The sequence below is a fragment of the Brachyhypopomus gauderio genome, unplaced genomic scaffold (assembly GCF_052324685.1).
Source record: "Brachyhypopomus gauderio isolate BG-103 unplaced genomic scaffold, BGAUD_0.2 sc64, whole genome shotgun sequence".
NCBI classification, from domain to species: domain Eukaryota; kingdom Metazoa; phylum Chordata; class Actinopteri; order Gymnotiformes; family Hypopomidae; genus Brachyhypopomus; species Brachyhypopomus gauderio.
The window spans coordinates 1,905,824-1,928,039 of record NW_027506885.1 but is presented as its reverse complement, the minus strand read 5'-3'; the positions used below and the strand labels follow the sequence as shown (position 1 = coordinate 1,928,039).

General features: G+C 44.3%; 1 protein-coding gene and 1 long non-coding RNA gene across 6 annotated transcripts in view; one reads left to right on the top strand and one right to left on the bottom strand.

Moving 5' to 3' along the window:
• The window catches only part of mapk10 (mitogen-activated protein kinase 10), an 81,303-nt gene that overhangs the window by 18,579 nt on the left and 40,508 nt on the right, over positions 1-22,216 (top strand). For all 5 annotated transcript variants that reach the window (XM_076988822.1, XM_076988818.1, XM_076988820.1 and 2 more), the window contains exons 2-3: positions 7,362-7,433; positions 11,334-11,503. In XM_076988822.1, the coding sequence (XP_076844937.1) occupies positions 7,362-7,433; positions 11,334-11,503 (242 nt within the window). The remainder of the gene's footprint in view (positions 1-7,361; positions 7,434-11,333; positions 11,504-22,216) is intronic.
• On the bottom strand, positions 14,688-21,316 carry LOC143490237 (uncharacterized). The gene is made up of 3 exons (XR_013124906.1): positions 19,839-21,316; positions 19,290-19,706; positions 14,688-17,726 (listed from the first exon to the last, which is right to left on the bottom strand). It is a non-coding gene; the product is annotated as an uncharacterized LOC143490237 (long non-coding RNA).

Genomic DNA, 22,216 nt, shown 5'->3' with positions numbered 1-22,216 from the left:
TGGCAGACACAAAACAGCAACCCCTCAGGTGATCTCCACAGCCTTCATTACATGTTCAGATCAAGCTCTCAGCTCTGACATTAGATGATCTTCCTTTGTGAAGGTTTCTATGGAAAACAAAGATACAATCTCAATATACACGTCCATGTTGTTGATTTTTTGGTTTGTGTTCAGAAGAGTGATGTGATGTGAAGCTCTGAATTCGGCTGGTGAGGTCTTGATGCACTGTAACTCATCTCCACGGTGCCCCTACACTCAGGTGACACGCCGATTTCCGAACTGTGGCTCACCACTGAACTCTTGACCCCTGAGAAGCCTAGAGCAGAATCATCTCCCTCCCTGGTCTTCTGTCTGAACCTGGTTCTCCTGGCTGAGCTGCTCTGATCTGGTTCTACTGTCTCACACACTGTGAGGTAGAATGTTATTAGTTTCATGACAATCCTAACAGGAAATTGCTTGATATATGGTGGTAAGAATGACACCAGCATGACCCTAATGGGTGAAATGTGATGTGTGCTGTGTGGTGTTGAGCGCACACATAAAGTAATAGGAAAGGTGAATCAGCACCGACTCCTGAGGCTGGGTCGGGGGGGTCGGGGGGGCACAGAATAGGTGCGATTCCCAGACCTAATTATCATTTCCCATTTGCCTCTCGTTTCATGTCACATTTTCACACCTCTTTTCTGCACCCCCAATTTGCATATTCATGAAATTATCCGCATATCTCAACAGAGACTGATCTAAACCTGGAAATGAATTGATTCATTAGCATTAGCATGGGGGAAATCAGACCTTGTGGGTGAGGAGCCTGTGTGTGTGTGTGTGTGTGTGTGTGTGTGTGCGCATCTGTCTGCGTGTGTGTGTGGACATGTATTTCTATATATTTCTGTGTGTCTATGTCTGTGTGGGTTTGTGTATATGTTTGTGTGTGTGTATATGTGGGTGTGTGTTTTGTATTTCTGTATTAATTTTGTGTCTGTATGTATGTATGTATGTGTGTATGTATGTATATGTGTGTGTGTGTGTGTGTGTGTGTGTGTGTGTGTGTGTGGAGATAGGAGTGAAGATTGGGACTCAAGGTTGGATGGATAATGTTTCTCTGAGATGATCTGGGATTGATTCCCCATGTCTGTTAGACATGAAACAAAATAAAAGAGGAACATCACCTCAGCACTGTGAGAAACACATGGCAGGCACATGATCTCGTTCTTATGGACCAGGGAGCTGTGAATAAAACATCCATCCAAGGAACTTTTGGGTTTGTTCTTTATAAGAGTGTCCTGAAGACTCAGTAACACAGAATTCATAAAATTCATAAACATATGTTGTTTAATTAATGTGTCAATGTTAAAAATGGGCTGTCTCAGATAATGATTAGCAGGTGTTCTATGGACAGATTCAATATTTCACTATAAACCCACCTGGAATCTCATTACAGCACACCAGAAATATACAGAAGACTATTGCTATGACAAAAACACACACTTCTATGTCATCTGCACCATCTCATAGTATTATTATTTTTGTGAAATTCACGGCAGTATGCAAGACATCATTTTGTGTGATATCTATGCTAGGTCCTGAGATACGCGAGATGTTTTGTGTGGTATTCACATCAGGTCATACATGATCTTGTCGTGAGTCCTCACTCCCTCACCCCCCCAAACTCACTCCCTCACCCCCCCAGACTCACTCCCTCACCCCCCCAGACTCACTCCCTCACCCCCCCAGACTCACTCCCTCACCCCCCCAGACTCACTGCCTCACCCCCCCAGACTCACTGCCTCACCCCCCCAGACTCACTGCCTCACCCCCCAGACTCACTGCCTCACCCCCCAGACTCACTGCCTCACCCCCCAGACTCACTCCCTCACCCCCCCAGACTCACTCCCTCACCCCCCCAGACTCACTCCCTCACCCCCCCCAGACTCACTGCCTCACCCCCCAGACTCACTCCCTCACCCCCCAGACTCACTCCCTCACCCCCCAGACTCCCTCACTCCCTAGATTCACTCCCCCTCTCCTGCTGTGTTAAACTACAGTTTACTTCCCACCAACAGTATTCATATTTTTTTGGATGCAAAGCACCACATGGAGCTGGAACAAACTCACACACTCACTCTCACACTCTCTCACACTCACACTCTCACTCACACACTCACACTCTCACTCACACACTCACACTCTCACACTCTCACTCACACACTCATACTCTCACACACACTCATACTCTCACACACACTCATACTCTCACACACACTCATACTCTCACTCACTCTCACACACACACTCACTCTCACACACACACTCACTCTCACTCTCACACACACACACACACACACACACACACACACACTCTCACTCACACACACACACACACACACACACTCACACACACACTCATACTCTCACTCACTCTCACACACACACTCACTCTCACACACACACTCACTCTCACACACACACTCACTCTCACTCTCACACACACACACACACACACACACTCACACACACACACACACACACACACACACTCACTCTCACACACTCACTCTCACACACTCACTCTCACACACTCACTCTCACACTCTCACACTCACTCTCACACTCACTCTCACACTCACTCTCACACTCACTCTCACACTCACTCTCACACTCACTCTCACACTCACTCACTCTCACACTCACTCACTCTCACACTCACTCACTCATACTCTCACACACTCATACTCTCACACACTCATACTCTCACACACTCATACTCTCACACACTCATACTCTCACACACTCATACTCTCACACACTCATACTCTCACACACTCATACTCTCACACACTCATACTCTCACACACTCATACTCTCTCACACTCATACTCTCTCACACTCATACTCTCTCACACTCATACTCTCTCACACTCATACTCTCTCACACTCATACTCTCTCACACTCATACTCTCTCACACTCCCTCTCACACTCCCTCTCACACTCCCTCTCACACTCACTCACTCATACTCTCACAGACTCCCTCTCACACTCACTCACTCATACTCTCACATACTCCCTCTCACACTCACTCACTCATACTCTCACACTCACTCACTCATACTCTCACAGACTCCCTTTCACACTCACTAACTCATACTCTCACAGACTCCCTCTCACACTCACTCACTCCCTCTCACACCCATTCACTCTCACACTCACTCACACATACTCTCACACACTCCCTCTCACACTCACTCACTCATACTCTTACACACTCACTCTCACACTCACTCACTCCCTCTCACACCCATTCACTCTCACTCACTCACACACTCACTCACACTCACTGTATATTACAGTAACATATACTACAACAACAGATACTACAGTAACAGATACTACATTACAGTGGTTCCTCATTTCAGTGATACTGTGTTCTTGTTTTTAATACAGATATTCACTCCTTCTCTCAGTGTACTGCTGTAGTGTCTTGGCTAATGGGAACAGTACATGTGTGGCAAAGGCACTGAATGGTTAAGATGAAGTCACTCACTGCTGGTTCTTACCTACTTTACTGGATCTAATGGCCAGAGATGAACCATCACTGCCAACAGGCCCGGGGTACTACAGAGACTGCAGTGTAATTAATTTGTCCATGTTCCAAGAATGGAAAACACATATGTGTCCAAGTGTGTGTGTGTGTGTGTCTGTTTGAGAAAGAGTCAGATGTTGGGGGGTGGGGGGGGGGGGTCTGGGTCAGGGGGTGGTATGTATTACCAGATGATGGACATTTTCCATCTGTTATAAATCTTCAGAACATGTTCAGTGTTACCTGGTGATGCACTCAGTATGACACACTAAATACCTTTAACCTGCAGTTCAACCACTTCACTAAATGAGCTTTCAGGGCTCTGCCTGTGGGCCATGACCACACATGGATGAGCTGTGCCCCCTCCACGCGCACACACACACACACACACACACACACACACACACACACACACTCACACACACACACTCACACACACACTCACACTCACACTCTTTCTCTCTCTCTCAGTAAAGGGGGCAGCGCCTGTACTGTACTAATGATCATTCAGAGCTCTGGGGGGTCACAGGGCTACACAGGTCTGTCCTTCAAACAGTCTGTCTCATGTCCCTGAGGTCATAGACCATTCCATTCAGGGATGGGGGGGGGAATCTGCATTGGTACAGTTCAACTATCATTCATCTTGTTACCTCTAATCTCCTTCTGACTTCATTTCTGCTCAATCCCTCAGACGTGAGATTTGAGCCCCCCCAGTGTTTCTCCACCTCAAACCAGAGCCGAGTTCTAACTGGCTGATAGAGGACCTGTCAGACCTCCCAGTCACCCCGAGGACACACCTCTCTGAGATCCTGTCCCTGACCTTCCCATGATCCTCTGCCTGGACCTCTGCCTCCCACCTGCATACGCTCAGCCCTGGACCTCAAACTGCAGAACCTTTCAGAACCATGCAGCACTGCTGACCCATATTCTTAGGCATCAGTTTGTGGCCTTCCCACAGCTGCTCATAAGACACCGTGAGACGCTTCACACCTTTAATGGGCCTTCCTGCCCTGCCTCTTACAGGGCGTGTGGAGCGGCGTACAGTCTGATAAAACTACACCACTGTAGCTGAACCACTGAAAACTGACACACACCAATTAGAGACTGTGATGTGTCCGTACAGCCCAGGTGTGCTGAGCCACACTCGTGCTAAATGTTCCACTGTCCAGGTGCCAGTTCCCATTACCCACAATGCTAGTTGCGTGACTGAAACCTGCTAAATGTAATCAACATGTAACTGCACACACAGACTGAAAGATCCGATTCCTCATGGCACAAGGTGTGTTTCCCTGACAGAATCCCTTTATACGGCACTGCAAATGATAGCCACGTTTGTCACCACTGTAACAGGCTGGTGAAATATTGGTATTTATAATATGTTAATCAGGAAAGCAACTCTAACATACACTGGCTGATCACTTTATTAGACACACCTCCTCCTGAGCTTTAATTAATAGGCCTCCAGATGTTTAACAGTAAGAGGTAAATTATAATTCACCTCTGCTCGCTCCACTGCTGTCCTAAGATGGACGATTATAACAAATGAATAGATTTAAATAAAAGTATTTAAATGAGTTTGTAAATGGGGACAATTTTGAGCAGCTGGAGAACGGCTGTGGAAGAGACATGTTGTTCGTGTGGACTGATTTAACACTTCTGTTGAGCTGTTCCACAGAGAAAACCTCAGAGGATTGTGTGAGGTTGTTGTAGCCGTAATGGCTGGCACTACAGGGAGGAAGTGTTCCGAACACTTTGGCAGTTAATGGGTTAAAATGATCCAGAAGTAGCACATAGTAATCTGATTAAATTACTTTAATATAGTAATCCTTTGGATTAGGTTACAAACAAACAACTAAAAGTAATCCTCTACACCCTAGAGTAGGTGTGCCTAATTAACATACAACTCAGTGGAAACACAATAGAGTTTCACCCATGTGTATATTGAAAAACATTGGAAAATAATTTTTATTTATTTATACATATTACCATGCCCGTTACATCCATGACTCTTCAAAATACACCATAACTAGCAGAAGCCCATGGAGGACTGTAACCAAGAGTGCTCGCTATGCTATTATGGTGATGAACTATTTATTTTAAATAACCTATTTGCACCTGATATATTTCCATTTTGAGTCTGTCTACATGTAATCCTTTACCATTTCATGTTCAAATATTCTGTTTCTCAACATCCTGCTTCCTGAAACATGCACCAATATTTATTATTCTAAAGCAAGTCATTCTTCAGCACTGTCAGAATCTAATTTAAACTGAAGGCATCTGTGCAGCCTCGCAGTTTACACCGACGTTATATATTACAGTGTGTCTTATTTATAATATATTGCAATACACTTACAGCATACTGCAATCAACTGTTTTGCACATGGCAATAGAGGTGTTTGTGAAGACTGACAATAATAGCGCCATTTCTAACCGCTGTCTTGAGTCTTGAGTACAGGAACCTTAAAGACCGTAATTGTTAGTCTGATGAAGATTACTGTATAATTAGTGAGCCAAACCCACAAATTAGCCTATTTACAGCCAAAGTTAAACCTTAATCGCTTCAACCATAACATCTCTCTCTCTCCATCTCTCTCTATCTGTCTCTTCAACGTATTTCTCCGTTATTCACTCATTACTAGCAGGAGGAATCCGACACCCTAATGCGCGATATTATAGCGCAGTGCGCCCCACACCCGGGACAGGCTCGGACTGGCACTGAAAACGCTGACGTTAACCTAACGTTCGCTAATAGAAGGGAAACGGAAATCTTGGTGGGTTTAGCTCGGGTAACGTGTTGTTCCGGTCAGATATTTAGGTGCCGTACTGTAATTCAGAGCTTGTTGTGTTGTTAGAGAAGCAGTGTACACCTAGCTGATCAGAGCTTCCCTGTGAGGAGAAACCCAAGACTGACAGGCTCGCACTAACACGCCGCCCGTGTTGATTTCTGAATGTCGTGCCTATTTTTGGAGCACCGGTGACGGGTGGCGCACGTGCGCACGGATTCTATCCACGCCAGAGCGCAACTGCGCGCATTTATCCCATTGAATTTGATTTCTGGCGCGAGTAATTGAAGAGTCTGTGCGCGCGCGAAATGAATGTGTTGTCGTTATCATTTCATATACCGGTGCAGTCGTTGCAGTCACGCAGGATAACGCCTGTGGAATATTTCAGGACTCATGACACTCGCGTTTATCTCTTCCCCTCGGGCTTTGGAGAATATGAAAGCGGTCGGTACAGCGGAGAGTCGTTTCTCCATCTCCGCCCTTTAGACGGGAGCTGGGGGCGTTAAATGTGTGGATAAATTAACTCATTGTTCAATGTCATATTTCATTCATTCAAAAAGCAGATTTGGTTTTCAATTTGTGTTTTCCCCTTTGGCGCCTGGCAAGCGTCATTCTAAAGTGCTGGCTTGTGCAATACAGTAATGAAGTCGTTTCTTTTGCTTTTTGAAATATCAACTTAACTGATTTAGTTCAGAAATGTATTTAGAAATTTTGGCTTAGTAATGCAGAACGAACCTGGCTTCAAACCTTACAGTCTACCTGGGATATTAAGGTCTGAAGAGACAAGATGCTTTAATGCCTTATGCTAATGATCCTTAATTACGCATGCGCGGATTGTGTTTGTGTTTTTCCCGCGCTAAAGGCCGATAGTTTGGTAACTCAAACGCTCCTTTGAGTTCAGCGGCTCGCAGGAATAACGCAGAACGCTGTGTGTGTGTGTGAGGACTCCTGTTCACAGCATCCTAACCCACGTTTCCTCCCGTGTTTCCTGTGTTTCAGGTATTGATGAACAGACATTTCTTGTACAATTGCAGTGCACCAATCCTGGATGTGAAGATTGCTTTTTGTCAGGTGTGTGTTACATACAGGTAAATTAAAAGGTAGAGTATTCATTCGCTTCCATTCTCCCCTTCATTCGTTATTAATGTGTCGATGTCCCAAAATACCTCTGGGCCCATGTGTAACTAACTAATTATGCTAAAGTTTATGTATAAATGTTACATGGTTAAAATGATTGAATTTTGTCTTTGGCCAGATTTTAACATTAAGGATGGGTTATGGCTGACATGGTCATAACTGTGGAGGGGTGGTGGTAAAGAGTTCCACCACTTGCATGAAGGAACAACAGACTAAAAACTTGATATTATCAGAGTTACCGGTTGTCAGCGGGGCGGGGTCACTGTATTAACTCCACTGGTTAATGGTGGTTTTGAGTTAAGGGATGGTCCGCAGTTCTTCAGAACCACCTCGTCTGTACGGCCCTGACGTGTCGTCTGACATGAAGAATTCCTGATATGACAAAGACAGCTGAGTGTATAAATTGCACCCATGGTCACAGTGAAAATATCAATAACACATAAACATCACATTAATCCAGAGGGAGATGAAAGACGAGTGCTTCAGTTATCATGTTTCTGTTTAACTGGGGAGTTATAGCATCTCCTCACATCCCTCCTGCCTTTCAAAATATAATTAAAGATATGACCAACCATTATGCCCCCCCCCCCCAAAAGCACTCTGAAACCAAAGAAATCTAGAACCGTGTTTATGTGCATAAATGCCATATTTTACATCACACGCCCATAACCACACATGTATAAACACACACACACACACACACACACACACACACACACACACACACACACACACATACAGGAGAACAGTTATTCTGTCAAAATGTAAAAAAATATCAACGAGGCTGAGTGGAATGGTCACCTGTGAATTTTAGTTGGCATTTCCAAAACGGCTGCCGTATTCACACCTGTAAATGACGGCGTGTGGCTGCCTGTGCTGTAAGAACAGGGACGTTTGGTATCGTTGCTGTGGACTTCTGCACCTCTCAAACTTGTCCTTGTGAAGATCTTTAAATCTGCTTAATGTGTGTGAGTGAGTTTCAGAGCAGCTCCGTGAAGAGCGCTGCCTCAAAAGCAAAAAAAATAAACAAATAAAGATGGTGGTTGTGAACTTGTTTCATTATGCTGGAGGATGAAGTCAGCCGTGTGCATGTCTGACCTTCAGGAGGGGCAGCAGCGTGGAGTATCGCTCGCACCAGGCTGACAAGGCTGCAGTCTGACGGACATCCTGGATGATCCTTCATTTCCTCTTCTCATAACTCAGACCGTCATCTTGACGGATGTGCAGGCTAATAGGTCAGCGTGTCATTGGGTGGTAGTGTTTGAAGGCCCTGCGCAGGACCTGCTGCGAATGATGGGATCTGTAGAACTACAAACAGCCCTCTGTTAAAACGCCTTTGGTTTAGTAAGAGACGGCGATTACTGCAAATCTGTGTTAATCAGTATCACGTTATTGCAGTCAATTTAATGGTCCATATTAGTGAAGGATGAGTCCCATGATGAAGATTTAGCACCTCCCCCTTCACATCCCCCCTTTATTTCTGTCTCGTTTTCTGCTCTGTGCATACACAACTGGAGAGTCATATGGAGATATAATCACGTGTGTGTGTGTGTGTGATTTCAGTGCGCACTGTTTTGAGCAGTGGGTTATCTGACCATGTCTCAATCCAGAACCTGCTTGTGTCCAGGGTTTCAGAAAGCGCCTGAACAAACTCAGTCTGTAGGGGGCGCAAGCTCCCTTCCTGCTTGAATGGATGCACTGGATCCGAGCATTAACGTCCCGGGCCTGAGCATTAATGTCCTGCGTCTGAACATTAATGTCCCGGGTCCGAGCATTAATGTCCCGGGCTAATCAAGGGTAGCTGTGCTGGAATGCTGTGCAGTGATTTGCACACCCAAACACAGATGCTTGCCGGAACTTCAAAACATCTCAAGAAAAGGACACTGCATGCAAAATCTGAAAGCTGATAAGGTTTCAGCCTGTGTTCTTCTGCTGAGAATGTGTTTGTGTAGGTCGTGTTCTGCTCCAGAACTTACGCTGAAATAAAAGAGGTTGCTGGGAAGAAAAGGCCTCCACAGTTAAACACATGTAGAGCTTCGAGATCCTCCCAGATCAGACACTTTACCGTTAAATGATTGTTTGTCCCTGAAGTTGAAGTGTTAGATCTGCTAAATTTAGGCCATCCTTTAAAGTTGACACTTTATGGAGTGTAGCTCCTAAATAAAGGCCCCAGCTCCAGAGCCCAAGCATGCTAACCATGTTAGCAAGCTAACAATGTCATGCTAACATGCTAAACATGTCATGCTAACACGCTAACCATAACACATTAACCATGTCACGCTAAAACGCTAACCATGTCACGCTAACACGCTAACCATGTCTCGCTAACATGCTAACCATGTCTCGCTAACATGCTAACCATGTCTCGCTAACATGCAGTCTTTTTGAGACATGAGGTCAGAACCTTGTGTCAGAACCTGCAATAATGTGATACTGATTTACATAGATTTGCAGTATTTATTTATTTATATTTATTTATTTGCTACCTGCACTACTACCTTACAGTACATCTGCCCTTCTGGACACTGGACATTTGACTGTTCGTTCTGAACATTTTTTACTGTATGTTCATACATTCTATACATTGTCAGTACATCCACACTCCTGGTCACTTTGACACTTTTACAGTACATCCCATACATTTGCACTACTGGACACCGCACATACCAGTTCCAGTTTTACCAAAGTTCTCTTGTACTGCACTACCTCCTTTCTCTGGTTGAGATACTTGCACACTTGTATAGTCTTTGTATTGTTTTTGAATGTCATAAGTTATTGTTAAATTGTTTGTGTGTGTCCATTACTGTGATTTGTTATTGTGTAACTGCTACTGGCTGCTAAATTTCCTTCGGGATCAATAAAAGTATCTACCTACCTACCTACCTAACTAATCGCTGTCTCTTACTGAAGGACCAAAGGCATTTTAACCGAGGGCTGTTTGTAGTTCTACAGATCCCATAATTCCCAGCAGGTCCTGCACAACCAATCAAATGTCAACCATTATGAAAAAGCTCACTCTTTCACCCCCCCAAAGAACTAACCTTAGATGAATCCCAAACCTCAGTGTCAAAGCATTCTCCAAATGATAATTATTGATGGTGGAAAGGTTTAATGAGGGGTTAATTAAGCTGTGATTCCATTAAAATATTCACAAGTATATATGAAGTACATTGCAACTTTCATTAGTTCTTTCTCTCTCTCCCCTCTTCATTTCTGTCTTTTGTCTCCTAATCCACAGACACTGCACTCATTCTCTCAGACATGTTGACGTTACATGTTGACGTTACATGTTGACGTTTGCTGTTGATATTGCATCAACTGTGGAGTGCAGTGATGAGTAAACATGTTGAAACCGAATCTTTTAAACATCAGTGTCACATTAAAGGAATTTTATACAGAACAGCTGGTTCCGTTCTTCAGTTCTAACAGGTCGGGCGATTCTCACACAGGAAAAGGGACACCAGCGTCCTCTGCTCTGTCTAGGGCTGCGTGCGGCTCCGGTCTGCACATCTGTGCCGCTTGTTTTCTGTCCTCTCTTCCTGTTTGTCTTCCTAAGTCCTCTCATATGAGTCTGTCTATCACCCGTGTTTATTGTGAGCTCATGCATATTTACTGTATGGTATGTGAAGAGATACTTTACTCTGCTTTACTGCTTTCTCTGTCTTTACTGTTAAAGCTGAAATGATTATTTATGAAGTGCTTATTTCACTTCTTTCACAGACCAGCTCTTCTATCATGGGGCTCTAAGGAGTCTGTTTATTGTTTTGCAGTGTTAAACACCAGCGTGTTTCGTGACGACCGTCAGCAGTTTATTGGTCAATGCTCTCGTTGCAGGGGTTTGGAAAGCAAGTTGATGTGTCTTACATCGCCAAACATTACATCATGAGCAAAAGCAAAGTGGACAACCAGTTCTACAGTGTGGAAGTGGGAGACTCCACCTTCACCGTCCTCAAGCGCTACCAGAACCTCAAACCCATTGGTTCTGGAGCTCAGGGAATAGTGTGGTAAGTACGCAGATGCCCCCTCCCTCTGGTTAGCTAAAGCCACTCCCCCTGCCGTGGGTGGGGGATGACGTTGCTGGGTCTGAAGTGCTTCTGTTTGTGTTCTTGTTGGTGGAGTTAAAGGGGCCCGGTAGAAGTGAGGTGCTGTGGTGTGTGGGCTCTGTTTGGTAATGGCTTGCACAAATGAGCAGTAGCCTCTAGAGGCGGGCACTAGGACCTGGGGAACTGTGAGACAGATAACAGGATTTATAGTTGTGAGATCTGGTCTAGGCCCATCCAATTTGTCCTTGGTATCTGTAACTAATAGCACCTGGTAACTATGGAAACTAAGCAAAGCCTTTGAAAACTGAGACTGATACGTGTCACGCGTAAAGAGAAACGGAGACCAGAGCCCTGGGATACGCAACATAATCCAGCCTGCACACGCAACGTAATCCAGCCTGCACACGCAACGTAATCCAGCCTGCACACGCAACGTAATCCAGCCTGCACACGCAACGTAATCCAGCCTGCACACGCAACGTAATCCAGCCTTCACACGCAACGTAATCCAGCCTGCACACGCAACGTAATCCAGCCTGCACACGCAACGTAATCCAGCCTGCACACGCAACGTAATCCAGCCTGCACACGCAACGTAATCCAGCCTGCACACGCAACGTAATCCAGCCTGCACACGCAACGTAATCCAGCCTTCACACACAACGTAATCCAGCCTTCACACGCAACGTAATCCACCTGCACACGCCTCACGATTCAGCAATAACTCTGCAGTGTCTCACATCCAACAGTGTGCTAAGGTAAAGTCCGATCCAGTCCTTACCAATCCGTTCCATATCTTAAATGCCAGGGAGGCCTGCCAGACGCATCTTCCTCTCTTCTGATGCCTTTCAAGATGTCACTGACTCTTCCTCTCCGAGTCAAGGAGATAATCTCACGGCCTCTTCCTTTGAAGACGTCCGGCGTGTCAAGATCTGAGCCATCGCTGGACAGCGTCTCCTCCCCGCCTTGTTCCACACGCCCCCCCCCCCCCCCCCCCCAACCCTCTGCATGTCTCCAGGAGAGCTAGAACATGCAGGCACACAGGCCCGTCTGCTAATGGAGGCGGTATTGGGAGAGGGGTCAGTCTGGTTGGCTGGCAACAGTAACCCAGTGTGACGGACAGACAGCCTTGATCCAATTTGCCTTCTATTCGAGTCACATGTCAGAGGGATGTCAGCTGTGTCATCAAGCCATATGATCCTTCAGAGAGAGGGACAGATAGGGAGGGAGAGAGAGAGAGAGAAGAAGGGAGAGGTAGAGGAAAGATGTGGGGTATCCATTGTGCTGATGCATCATGTGCCAACACTGGTCGTGCTGACCCAGCAGGTGAGTGAGATTGAGGGGAAAGGGCGGGTCATGGAGTCTTCGTCATGGACGGGACAGTCCGATCACACTCGCTCCACAGCTGTGCTAGGTGCTGCGAAGACATTTAGAAGTGTGGAAAGCCACTGAGCCACTTCCCCCCCCCCCCCCCCCCCCCCCACACACACACACACACACACACACACCAAACAAACAGACTGATATGTAGTCATTGATTAGTTTTGTACATAAATACACAGACCCAAATCCAAAGACAAACATGCACAGACTCACAGACATACACAAACCTGCTAACTACGTCAGTGTGTGTGAGAACTAGCACGTTTGATTTTGATCCTATGCTCCATGTTCATCGTTGATTGATTGAGTCTGCCTGTCTGTCCATCTGTCTGTCCTTTGTTGATCAGTAAGGGAAATTTTGGAATATTAGCAAAATTGAAAATGTGAGTAAGTGAACAAACCCTGAAACTGCCAGTAAACAGTGTTGACAACCATGTAAGAAGTTAAAGAGAATGGGAAAACAGAAAAAGAGAATCAGATGGAGATCTTGGGAGATAATTTTCACCCCTCACAGGTGTTGGGATGATTAATCATTTGAAAAGTAAAAGGACCCGACCCATTAGCTATTACTTCAGTACAAAAACACAGACACGAGCCTTTTATATAATATTTATCAGCTACAATCTATTTTTTCCAGTGCATCAGTTTTTTTTTTTTATATCGTCCTTGTGTAGGTTCCATAAATATTGCATGATATCAGACACAGGCAACCTGAGGCCTGAATGAAGCTAAATAAATAATGCTAAAGTGAAAAGCCCCTCTTGGCCATACTGCGTTGAAGAAAAATTATTATATACTGACTTATTTTCTGTTCTCTACAACACTTCTTCCATTACTGTAGACAGGTGTAAACCTTTAATCCATCAAACAAAAGAAGAATGACATCCCATAATGAGCCCCCACATTTCAAGGGAGGTTGGTGGTTTGACACTTTCACCTGTTATTCTTGTAACTCCATACTTTCGTGTTAGCTGTGTTGTAGTATTTCAACAGTAGTTACTATTAATAACAATGGTCAAATAAAATTGTATTGTCAGTGAAGAATGTTTAAAGGCATTTTTTGTGTAAATAATCTGATGTGTGAATATTGTTTTAGAGACACAGTTTAGTTTCCCAAACATTTGATTATGAGCCACATAAAGACTATGTCCATAAAGACTCTTTAAAATAGTCATGGATACTGCGTTCTGACCTTGTCCTCTTATCGTTAATGGACTAGTATGTCCTATACATCTCCCCCTGTGCTGGGGCATCTGTCAGTCAAGCTAGAACTTATTTTACATAGTTGCACTAGAAGGTGTTGTGTAGAAGGTGTTGTTGTGTAGAAGGTGGTGTTGTGTAGAAGGTGGTGTTGTGTAGAAGGTGGTGTGTAGAAGGTAGTAAGAGAAGTAGTACACACTAAGCTATGGACTGCAGTGTTACTGTGACGCAGTTGATTAGAGTTCACTGCACACACACACACACACACACACACACACACACACACACACACACACTCACACCTGCCACCTCATCATTACCTTTATGTAATGACAGCAGAGCACGAAAAGTGAAATCACCCTGTGCATTGAATGACACACACACACACACACACACACACACACACACACACACACACACACACACACACACACACACACACACACACACACACACACACACACACACACACACACACACACACAATATGCTGAGGAGTGTCAGTGGCATGGCTGTGACACCTGTCACTCAGAGTGACACTGGCTACCACTAGCCAATTAGGCTCGGTTAGCACGTTCCTCTGGGTGTGCTGGGGCTTGACGAGGTATGGTAATTGGTTTCACGTGTCTCGGAGGAAGTGCGTGCTCACCTGAACACTCCCCGGTTGGCTGTCTGACGGCAGAGCTAGTGAGCTGCTGGGAATTGGTAAAACGGCTAAAGCTGCATAAACATAATAGACTGCTCTTTGGCTGCCTCTTGTTGAAGGTTCACTACATTAATGCATTTGGCAGACACTCTAATTCAAAGCAGTTTAATTTTTTTCAGTCATGTTACAGAGGCAAGCAAGGCTTGCTGTTATAGTGATACACAGTCACAATGTATAATAATGAATTAGAATATCTGTGCAGCCCTTTTCAGAAACCCAAAGATGCTTTATGTCTTTCACAGAAAAATTGTCTGTAATGAGCTCTGGAATGTACGTATTAAATCTCTAAAGATAGCGTATGTTGTCACCGTGGTCTTGGTAGGTACCTATGAGTCTATAAAGCTCTCCGTTGGCGACCGTCACCGTGGTGATGGTACACACCTGTGAGACACTTTGCTAATGGGTTTTCTGCTTGTCTATGGTTGACGTCTTTGGTAGAAACATGTCAAGTTGCCAAGGGCATCAATCTTTTCACAAACTACTTCCTGCTCAAAGATATTGCTTAGTTTCCATGGTTATGAGACATTACAAATAGTATGAAGAAATGAAAAGAAAAAAAAAACATGCATGAAGATCAGCATGAAGATTAACCAACCTGATGCAAGGCAACTTCTACTCTGCAGTTAGGGTGATGGACTAGTAATCAGAAGGTTGTTGGTTCGAGCCATGCTGCCCCCTACTGTTGGACCTGTGAACAAGGCCCTTAATCCTCAGTTGCTTGAAATGTCAGAGCTGGACTGCAGCACTAACACGTAGAATAGAACATAGAATATACTTTATTAATCCCGGAGGAAATTAGGGATGTATAGAAATGTAAATCGATGTACATGGAAACGGTGTTGCTGTGCATAGACTGTGTTACTACATGTCTAACAAGATGAACATGAAAACGAGCTTTATAAACCCCAGAAGCATCTTAATCTTCTGCTTTCAAGGTCATCTAGAAGTTCTGGACTTCCACTCTACGTCAGCTGCAGTAAACACGGACAATAAATAAAGCAAAATCAACCAAAATTATAACAGCAACAGAACCAAAAACGTTCAGTCCAGGTCTACGGATTTTTACCCCAGTCTGCCGTTTTGCCGTTTCAGTGCGACAGCTTTGTGACGTCTAGCTGGCCTGCCACAAACGCAGGCGCATGACGCGCCACGCCGTCAAACACCTGACATCAGCTGTGAAACGCCCCTCCTCTCCCCACGGGTCACTATGCCAAATGCCTGGCAAAAAAATAAATAAACAAATAAAACCTCTCTGGAATATTCTGCTGTTGCCATGGACACAAGAGAGAGAGCTTACGAGCTGTCATTTCATGTGTGCGGGGCAGCGGATGAAGGGTTATTTTAATTTGACAGGATTTTATGAACCCTTGTGGTTTGAAAATAGTGAATGTATAATTTAGCAGGCAATGACCTGTTACTGTTTTATGTAAATGGCCATGGCGAGGTGAGAAGACATGTTAAATGAACACCTTTTATATTTGGTAAGATTATAAAGAGTGTTTTTTTGGGCTAATGGTTTAATTAGTCATAGGAGTCCTTCTCACTTGGAGAAATGTGTGAGTGTGGTGTGTGTATGAGCATGCCCTCAAATATGGGTGTGTATGCAGGTGCACTTAAGTGTATGTGTTGAGAGATTCTGAGTGCTTTGTGTATTTGTAAAAGTCTACGTCAGCACACACACAAAATTATTAGTTGCCAAAGAGCAAGTTATCTGCTATCTGACATTTCCTTGCAGGTCCTGATCCATAAGTGAACCAAACTGTGTGTGGACATGTAGTCCAATAGGGACGTCCTGTGTATTGACCGGTGTAGAGGAGCTGGAGGTCTAGGCAGGGTCTTCATATTCAGGATCAGAAGCTCTCTGAAGTATTTTACATCAGTGCCAGAGCTGATCCTTCAAACAGAGTTCTGATCCTATCTGGACTTTGGTCAGAGGAAAACATCAAAATGTGGAAACCATCAGGCATGGTATGTAGAAGCGAAGACACAAAGGATAATCCAACATGAAGGTCAGCAGGTGAAGGTCAAGTGCTGGTGGACCAACAAATTAATCAGACCAGGGATGGGCAAAAAGACGAAGAAACAGGTTTACGTCCAAAAACACAACAAGAGGTAAACAGATTGGAAATGCCAGACCACCACTAAGCAAGACCTCACAAAGACAGACAGCAACAGAAAAGTGTCTCTAGACAATTAAAATAAACTACACACAGGTGTTGCTAATAGTCATGAGACTGAGAATGGACAGGGGGATTCTGGGGAGTGTAGTTTGATGGAGGTAGACTGGAAGCTGTAGGCATGAGTGTAAACATTCATCCATCATTCACCTGCAATCTCTCCATGAATTATGGCCCTCTACAGTTTAGCTGGGGGAAGAGCAGGTCTCACTGCCTTAGAGAAACAGTCTACTCTAGTGAGGATTGTGGTGTTGCCGTTCGATTGGGGCAGGTCTGTAAACAAATCGATCGCTATAAGAGTCCAAGGTCATCCTGGTATTGGCAGAGGGACCAGATTCCCAGCTTGCAGTGTGTGAGGAGTTTTACACTGGGCACAATCTGAACATAAAGCCATGAACTGGAAAACGGCAGGCTGGGAGCTGCAGATGATATCCTTCGTGATGGATTCCCACCACTATCTGCATGATGTGTTGTTGTGTCTTAACCTCACAAATGAGAGGAGAGCAAGGAATGTGCACCAGATAAATCAGTCTGTCACGAAAGGTGGGCACCAGGTAGAGCTTTTCCTCCAGGCAGGAGTTAGGGGCTGAAGCCATTCATAGTTCTCTCCATAGGTTACCATTGTAGTCCCATTGAATAGCTTCTATAATCAACTCGGAGGGATGAATGAGAAAGGGATCCAGCTCTCAATGTGGTTTATCCTGGTCCTGAATTGAAACTGGTAAAAAGAAAAAAAAAGAGAGAGAGAGAGAGAGAGAGAGAGAGAGAGAGAGAGAGAGAGAGAGAGAGAGAGAGAGAGAGAGAGAGAGAGAGAGACCAAGGGACTTGACATGCAGTGAGGTAATTAGCTTCCCTCGGGTATTCCAAGTTCTTCTGGTCATTTAGAAGGATGAAGGGGTGTTTAGTACCTTCCAACCAGTGACATTACTCCGAGACCAAATGTACCAAAAGTCTCCCTATTGCCATTTCTATAGTTCCTCTCTACTGGAGGCAATTTGTAGGTCAAAAGGGGCTTTTGTGTGTCACAGAGAGGAGACCCCACCCTTTGTGGTAGGATGGCTCCATCAACTCCTCAGTGTGATTCCTCATCAACTTGAGCTAGCTAGTTCAGGTCTTTCCCTTCAGCAAAGGGAGTATAGCAGTTACAGTGCAGCAGTTGCAGATTAAATGTCTAAAAAAAGGTATGCAAAACCCCAGAAACATTTGTTCTTTGTAGTGGACAGAACTGGTCATTTGAGGACTGCCTCCAGTCCAGGCCGTATGGCAGAACCTGGTCTTCACTGTCCAGACACAGTTATTAACACCATCTTCCATTCATAACCCTAACCCTGATTCTGACTAGATTATAAGCATTTCTGAGATCCAGTTTGGTAAAGAATTGGGTTCCCCACAGATGTTCTAAGGCAAACGGTACTAATGGGTAAGGATATGTAATGGTTACTTTGTCAAGCCCAATGTGGCCTATGGAGAGACATAGACCTCCATTCCTCTCAAGAATAAAGTATAACCCAGCAGCAGAAGGAGACTTTAAAGGACAAAAATAATCTTGAACTAGGGCGTCTTCTACATAATCCTGCATGGCCTTGTTTTCTGCAATGGAGAGAGGATAGTCACATCTACCACATCAGTGATGTAGTCATAGTGCCAATGCCATGCAATGTCCTCCTAGTCCTTATATTTCTATATAGCTGTCTGCTGAATAAGTGCTCTTCATCGAGGTAGAGGATACTATTAAACAGGCACCATTAAATCAGTTCTATAAACAAAAACCAGGCTTCGGTGTCAGGTTTTTCCCCAGAGATTTGGGGGATTATGTTTTTGTAGCCATGGATGGTCTAGAAGTGTGCCATCCAGGGAACTGACTATAAGAACAGGTGATACCAGGACCTTGGGACATCTGGTATTCAGGAGATCAAGGTCCTCCATGATGAAGTTGCCAACAATTTTTGAGTCCATCAATGCTGAATAAAACACTTTTTGGGGAAACAGTCAATGGGGAGACCTCAACCTTTGTGATTGGACTTGAGTGCAAGTAAAGGCCCTTTAGGCTACAAACGCCTGGTCGGCTCACGAGTTCCAGTTCACCCGAGCCAAGCAAATCCCCAAACGGAGCAGTTTAGTGCTGAACTTACATGCAGAACCTTATGTGGGATGAATGTGAGAAATGGAAGGAGAGAGTGATTACCCACCACCTCGGTGAGCAAAGGATCCTAACCATGTCTAGGGAAAAATAGACACTAGCCAGAAATGATATCGGCGCCCTGAGATGAACGTTGCCTACCTGTCTCTCTGAAGCATATGTGAATAGGGAGTGATTACACCCTTATCTCTCGTGAAGGAGCTGGTCCAGTTAAACAGAGATAGGTATGAACTCCTCCAAAGTTTAAGGCGAGCTCCATAACCAGATTGGTACTTAAGTCCAGACTATACTCGATCAGCAAGCTGGTTCCTTCCCCACCTCTACCTGGAGGTACGGTGTGGAGTTTAAGGACATGGTCTGAATCAGGGCGTAAGCCTTGCTTTGAGGGGAAAAAGGAGTTCACCACGACCTTCTCCTTCAAGAGGACGATCAAAAGCAGCACACACTAGGCAGCAAAATTGATTCCTTGACTCAAAATGTCCATTGCCCCAGTCTTACTCTTTGCTACATGGTGGTGAGATAATAAGGGCTATGCTTACTGTGTCTGAGCATGGAGGCCTGGTGAGTAAAATACAGAAAACATTGCAGCAGAATCCCTGACAGCCAGCTGAGGTGTTGTCATTTGTCAAGCAGGACTGTACAAAACAGCGAAGAGCTCTGAGCAAGTGGGAGAAAACTAGCAGCTCTTACCTCGCCTGAGGTCATGGACGATAGGAGATGTGTTGGTCCCGTTACGCCCACCAGAGTAGTAAGCAGTTGGGTTTACCTCAACAACACCTCCACCATATTGCCTAAGGATTCCAGGCCCAGGCGGTGTTGATCCAGTAACTGATGTTTGTCTGGTAGGACATTGGGTTCCATACCAAAGCTTGCCGAAGATGGTGAATTCTTCTGTCAGGTTTTTTATGCAGAAATGGTTGAATATGGTAATATGGTTTTAATATAGTAACATAATGTAACAAAAAAGTAAAAAAACAGGTGAAGATCTGAAGTTCAATCACTGGTTGGGCAGTAAACAAATGAATCAAACTAGGCACATGCAAAAAGGCAAAACTGAAGTAAACAGGTATACGTCCAAAAACACAATAAGAGGTAAACAGCTTTGAAATGCCAGCCAAACACTAAACAAGACTTCACAAAGACAGAAAGGAACAGGTAAATGCCCACAGACAGACAACTGGAATGAAGTAGATGCAGGTGTGGCCAGTAATCATGGAACTAATAATGGACAGGAGGATTCTGGGGAGTGTAGTTCAATGGAGGAAGGCTAGACGCTACAGTAGTGACAGAAACACTGTTCCATTATGTTCCACTACGTTCCATTGTGTTCCCCTGTGTTCAGTTATGTTCCACTTTGATCCACTATGTTCCAGTATGTTCCACAATCTTCCCCTGTGTTCCAATATGTTCTATTATGTTCCTCTTTGTTCCATTATGTTCCACTATTTGAAGCTGCATATTTCATATTTAAAGTGTATTGGACATGAAGTAGTGGGGTTCTCATAGCTCATATGGTATTATGTAAGTACACCTACAAGAGCAAGGACATGTACTCACACACACACAACTGAAAATGCCGAATACTGATTCTACTTCATACAAAATCATAAAAGCTGGGATTTATTTATTGCTTGTTTGTTTTTTTTCCCCAGAAAGGTTCCCATCTGGGGAGCTTAACGATTTTGCAGTAAAAACGACTGAGTTGTCATCATCACATACAGCTAGGCTACAACAATAAAACAGGGAGACATTCACACACAGTCCACCACAGCTGCCCTTGTAGTGACCCTGGCCGAGTACACTGTGCTATAAAGTTTCTCTGGAGTCCAGCCGTCACAACACTGTAATTTTGTGAATGTATTTGTATTTGTCATTTTTCACTCCCAGATATGGGACTTCAAATGCTGCTGATTGCTGGCAGCCTGCTGTAGATGCAGCAGGGGCTTTTAGAGAAAATGTTCCACTGGTATAAATGCACATAGTGCCTGACACCACAGTAGTACTCACAACAGGATGGTTGTTGTCAGGCTGTTAATCTTGTGACATGTCACACAAGTAAATGAACAGCTCTACTGCAGCCTTGCTTGCATAACAAATGCGTGAAAATTTTTTACTGCAGCCTTGTGTGCATAATAAATGAGTGAACAGTTCATCTTCAGCCATGCGTGCATAATAAATGAGTGAACAGTTCATCTGCAGGCTTGCGTGCATAATAAATGAGTGAACAGTTCATCTGCAGGCTTGCGTGCATAATAAATGAGTGAACAGTTCATCTGCAGGCTTGCTTGCATAATAAATGAGTCAAAAGTCCATCTGCAGCCATGCGTGCATAATAAATGAGTGAACAGTTCATCTGCAGGCTTGCTTGCATAATAAATGAGTGAACAGTTCATCTGCAGGCTTGCTTGCATAATAAATGAGTGAACAGATTACTGCAGGCTTGCTTGCATAATAAATGAGTCAAAAGTCCATCTGCAGCCATGCGTGCATAATAAATGAGTGAACAGTTCATCTGCAGGCTTGCTTGCATAATAAATGAGTGAACAGTTCATCTGCAGGCTTGCGTGCATAATAAATGAGTGAACAGTTCATCTGCAGGCTTGCGTGCATAATAAATGAGTGAACAGTTCATCTGCAGGCTTGCTTGCATAATAACAGTGAAGAGTTGCAGCAGTAACAGTCCATGTCTGCAGTGCCATACAAAATTCTGCTGCAGGTGTTTCTGTTGCAACCAGAGAACGAGATTCTTCATTCTCCAACCAACCATCATAATGATGGCAGCTAACTGTGAATAAGGAAGTACATTCAGGAGACTTTCAGACGGTCACACACAACCGTCCTAAAGCATGCAATATAACACAATAAATTTTGTGTCATTTAAAATAAAAATATAATTACAGTAAATGTTTAGACACAATAAAATTCTCCTAAACAAGACAATTGTTTATGTATTTTTCAATGTGGCAGTGCATTTATGTATTTTTTCTGTCACTTTAATGAGAGAGACTGAGAGAGCAGTTACATTGCCTCATCAAGAGTGCACACACACACACACACACACACACACA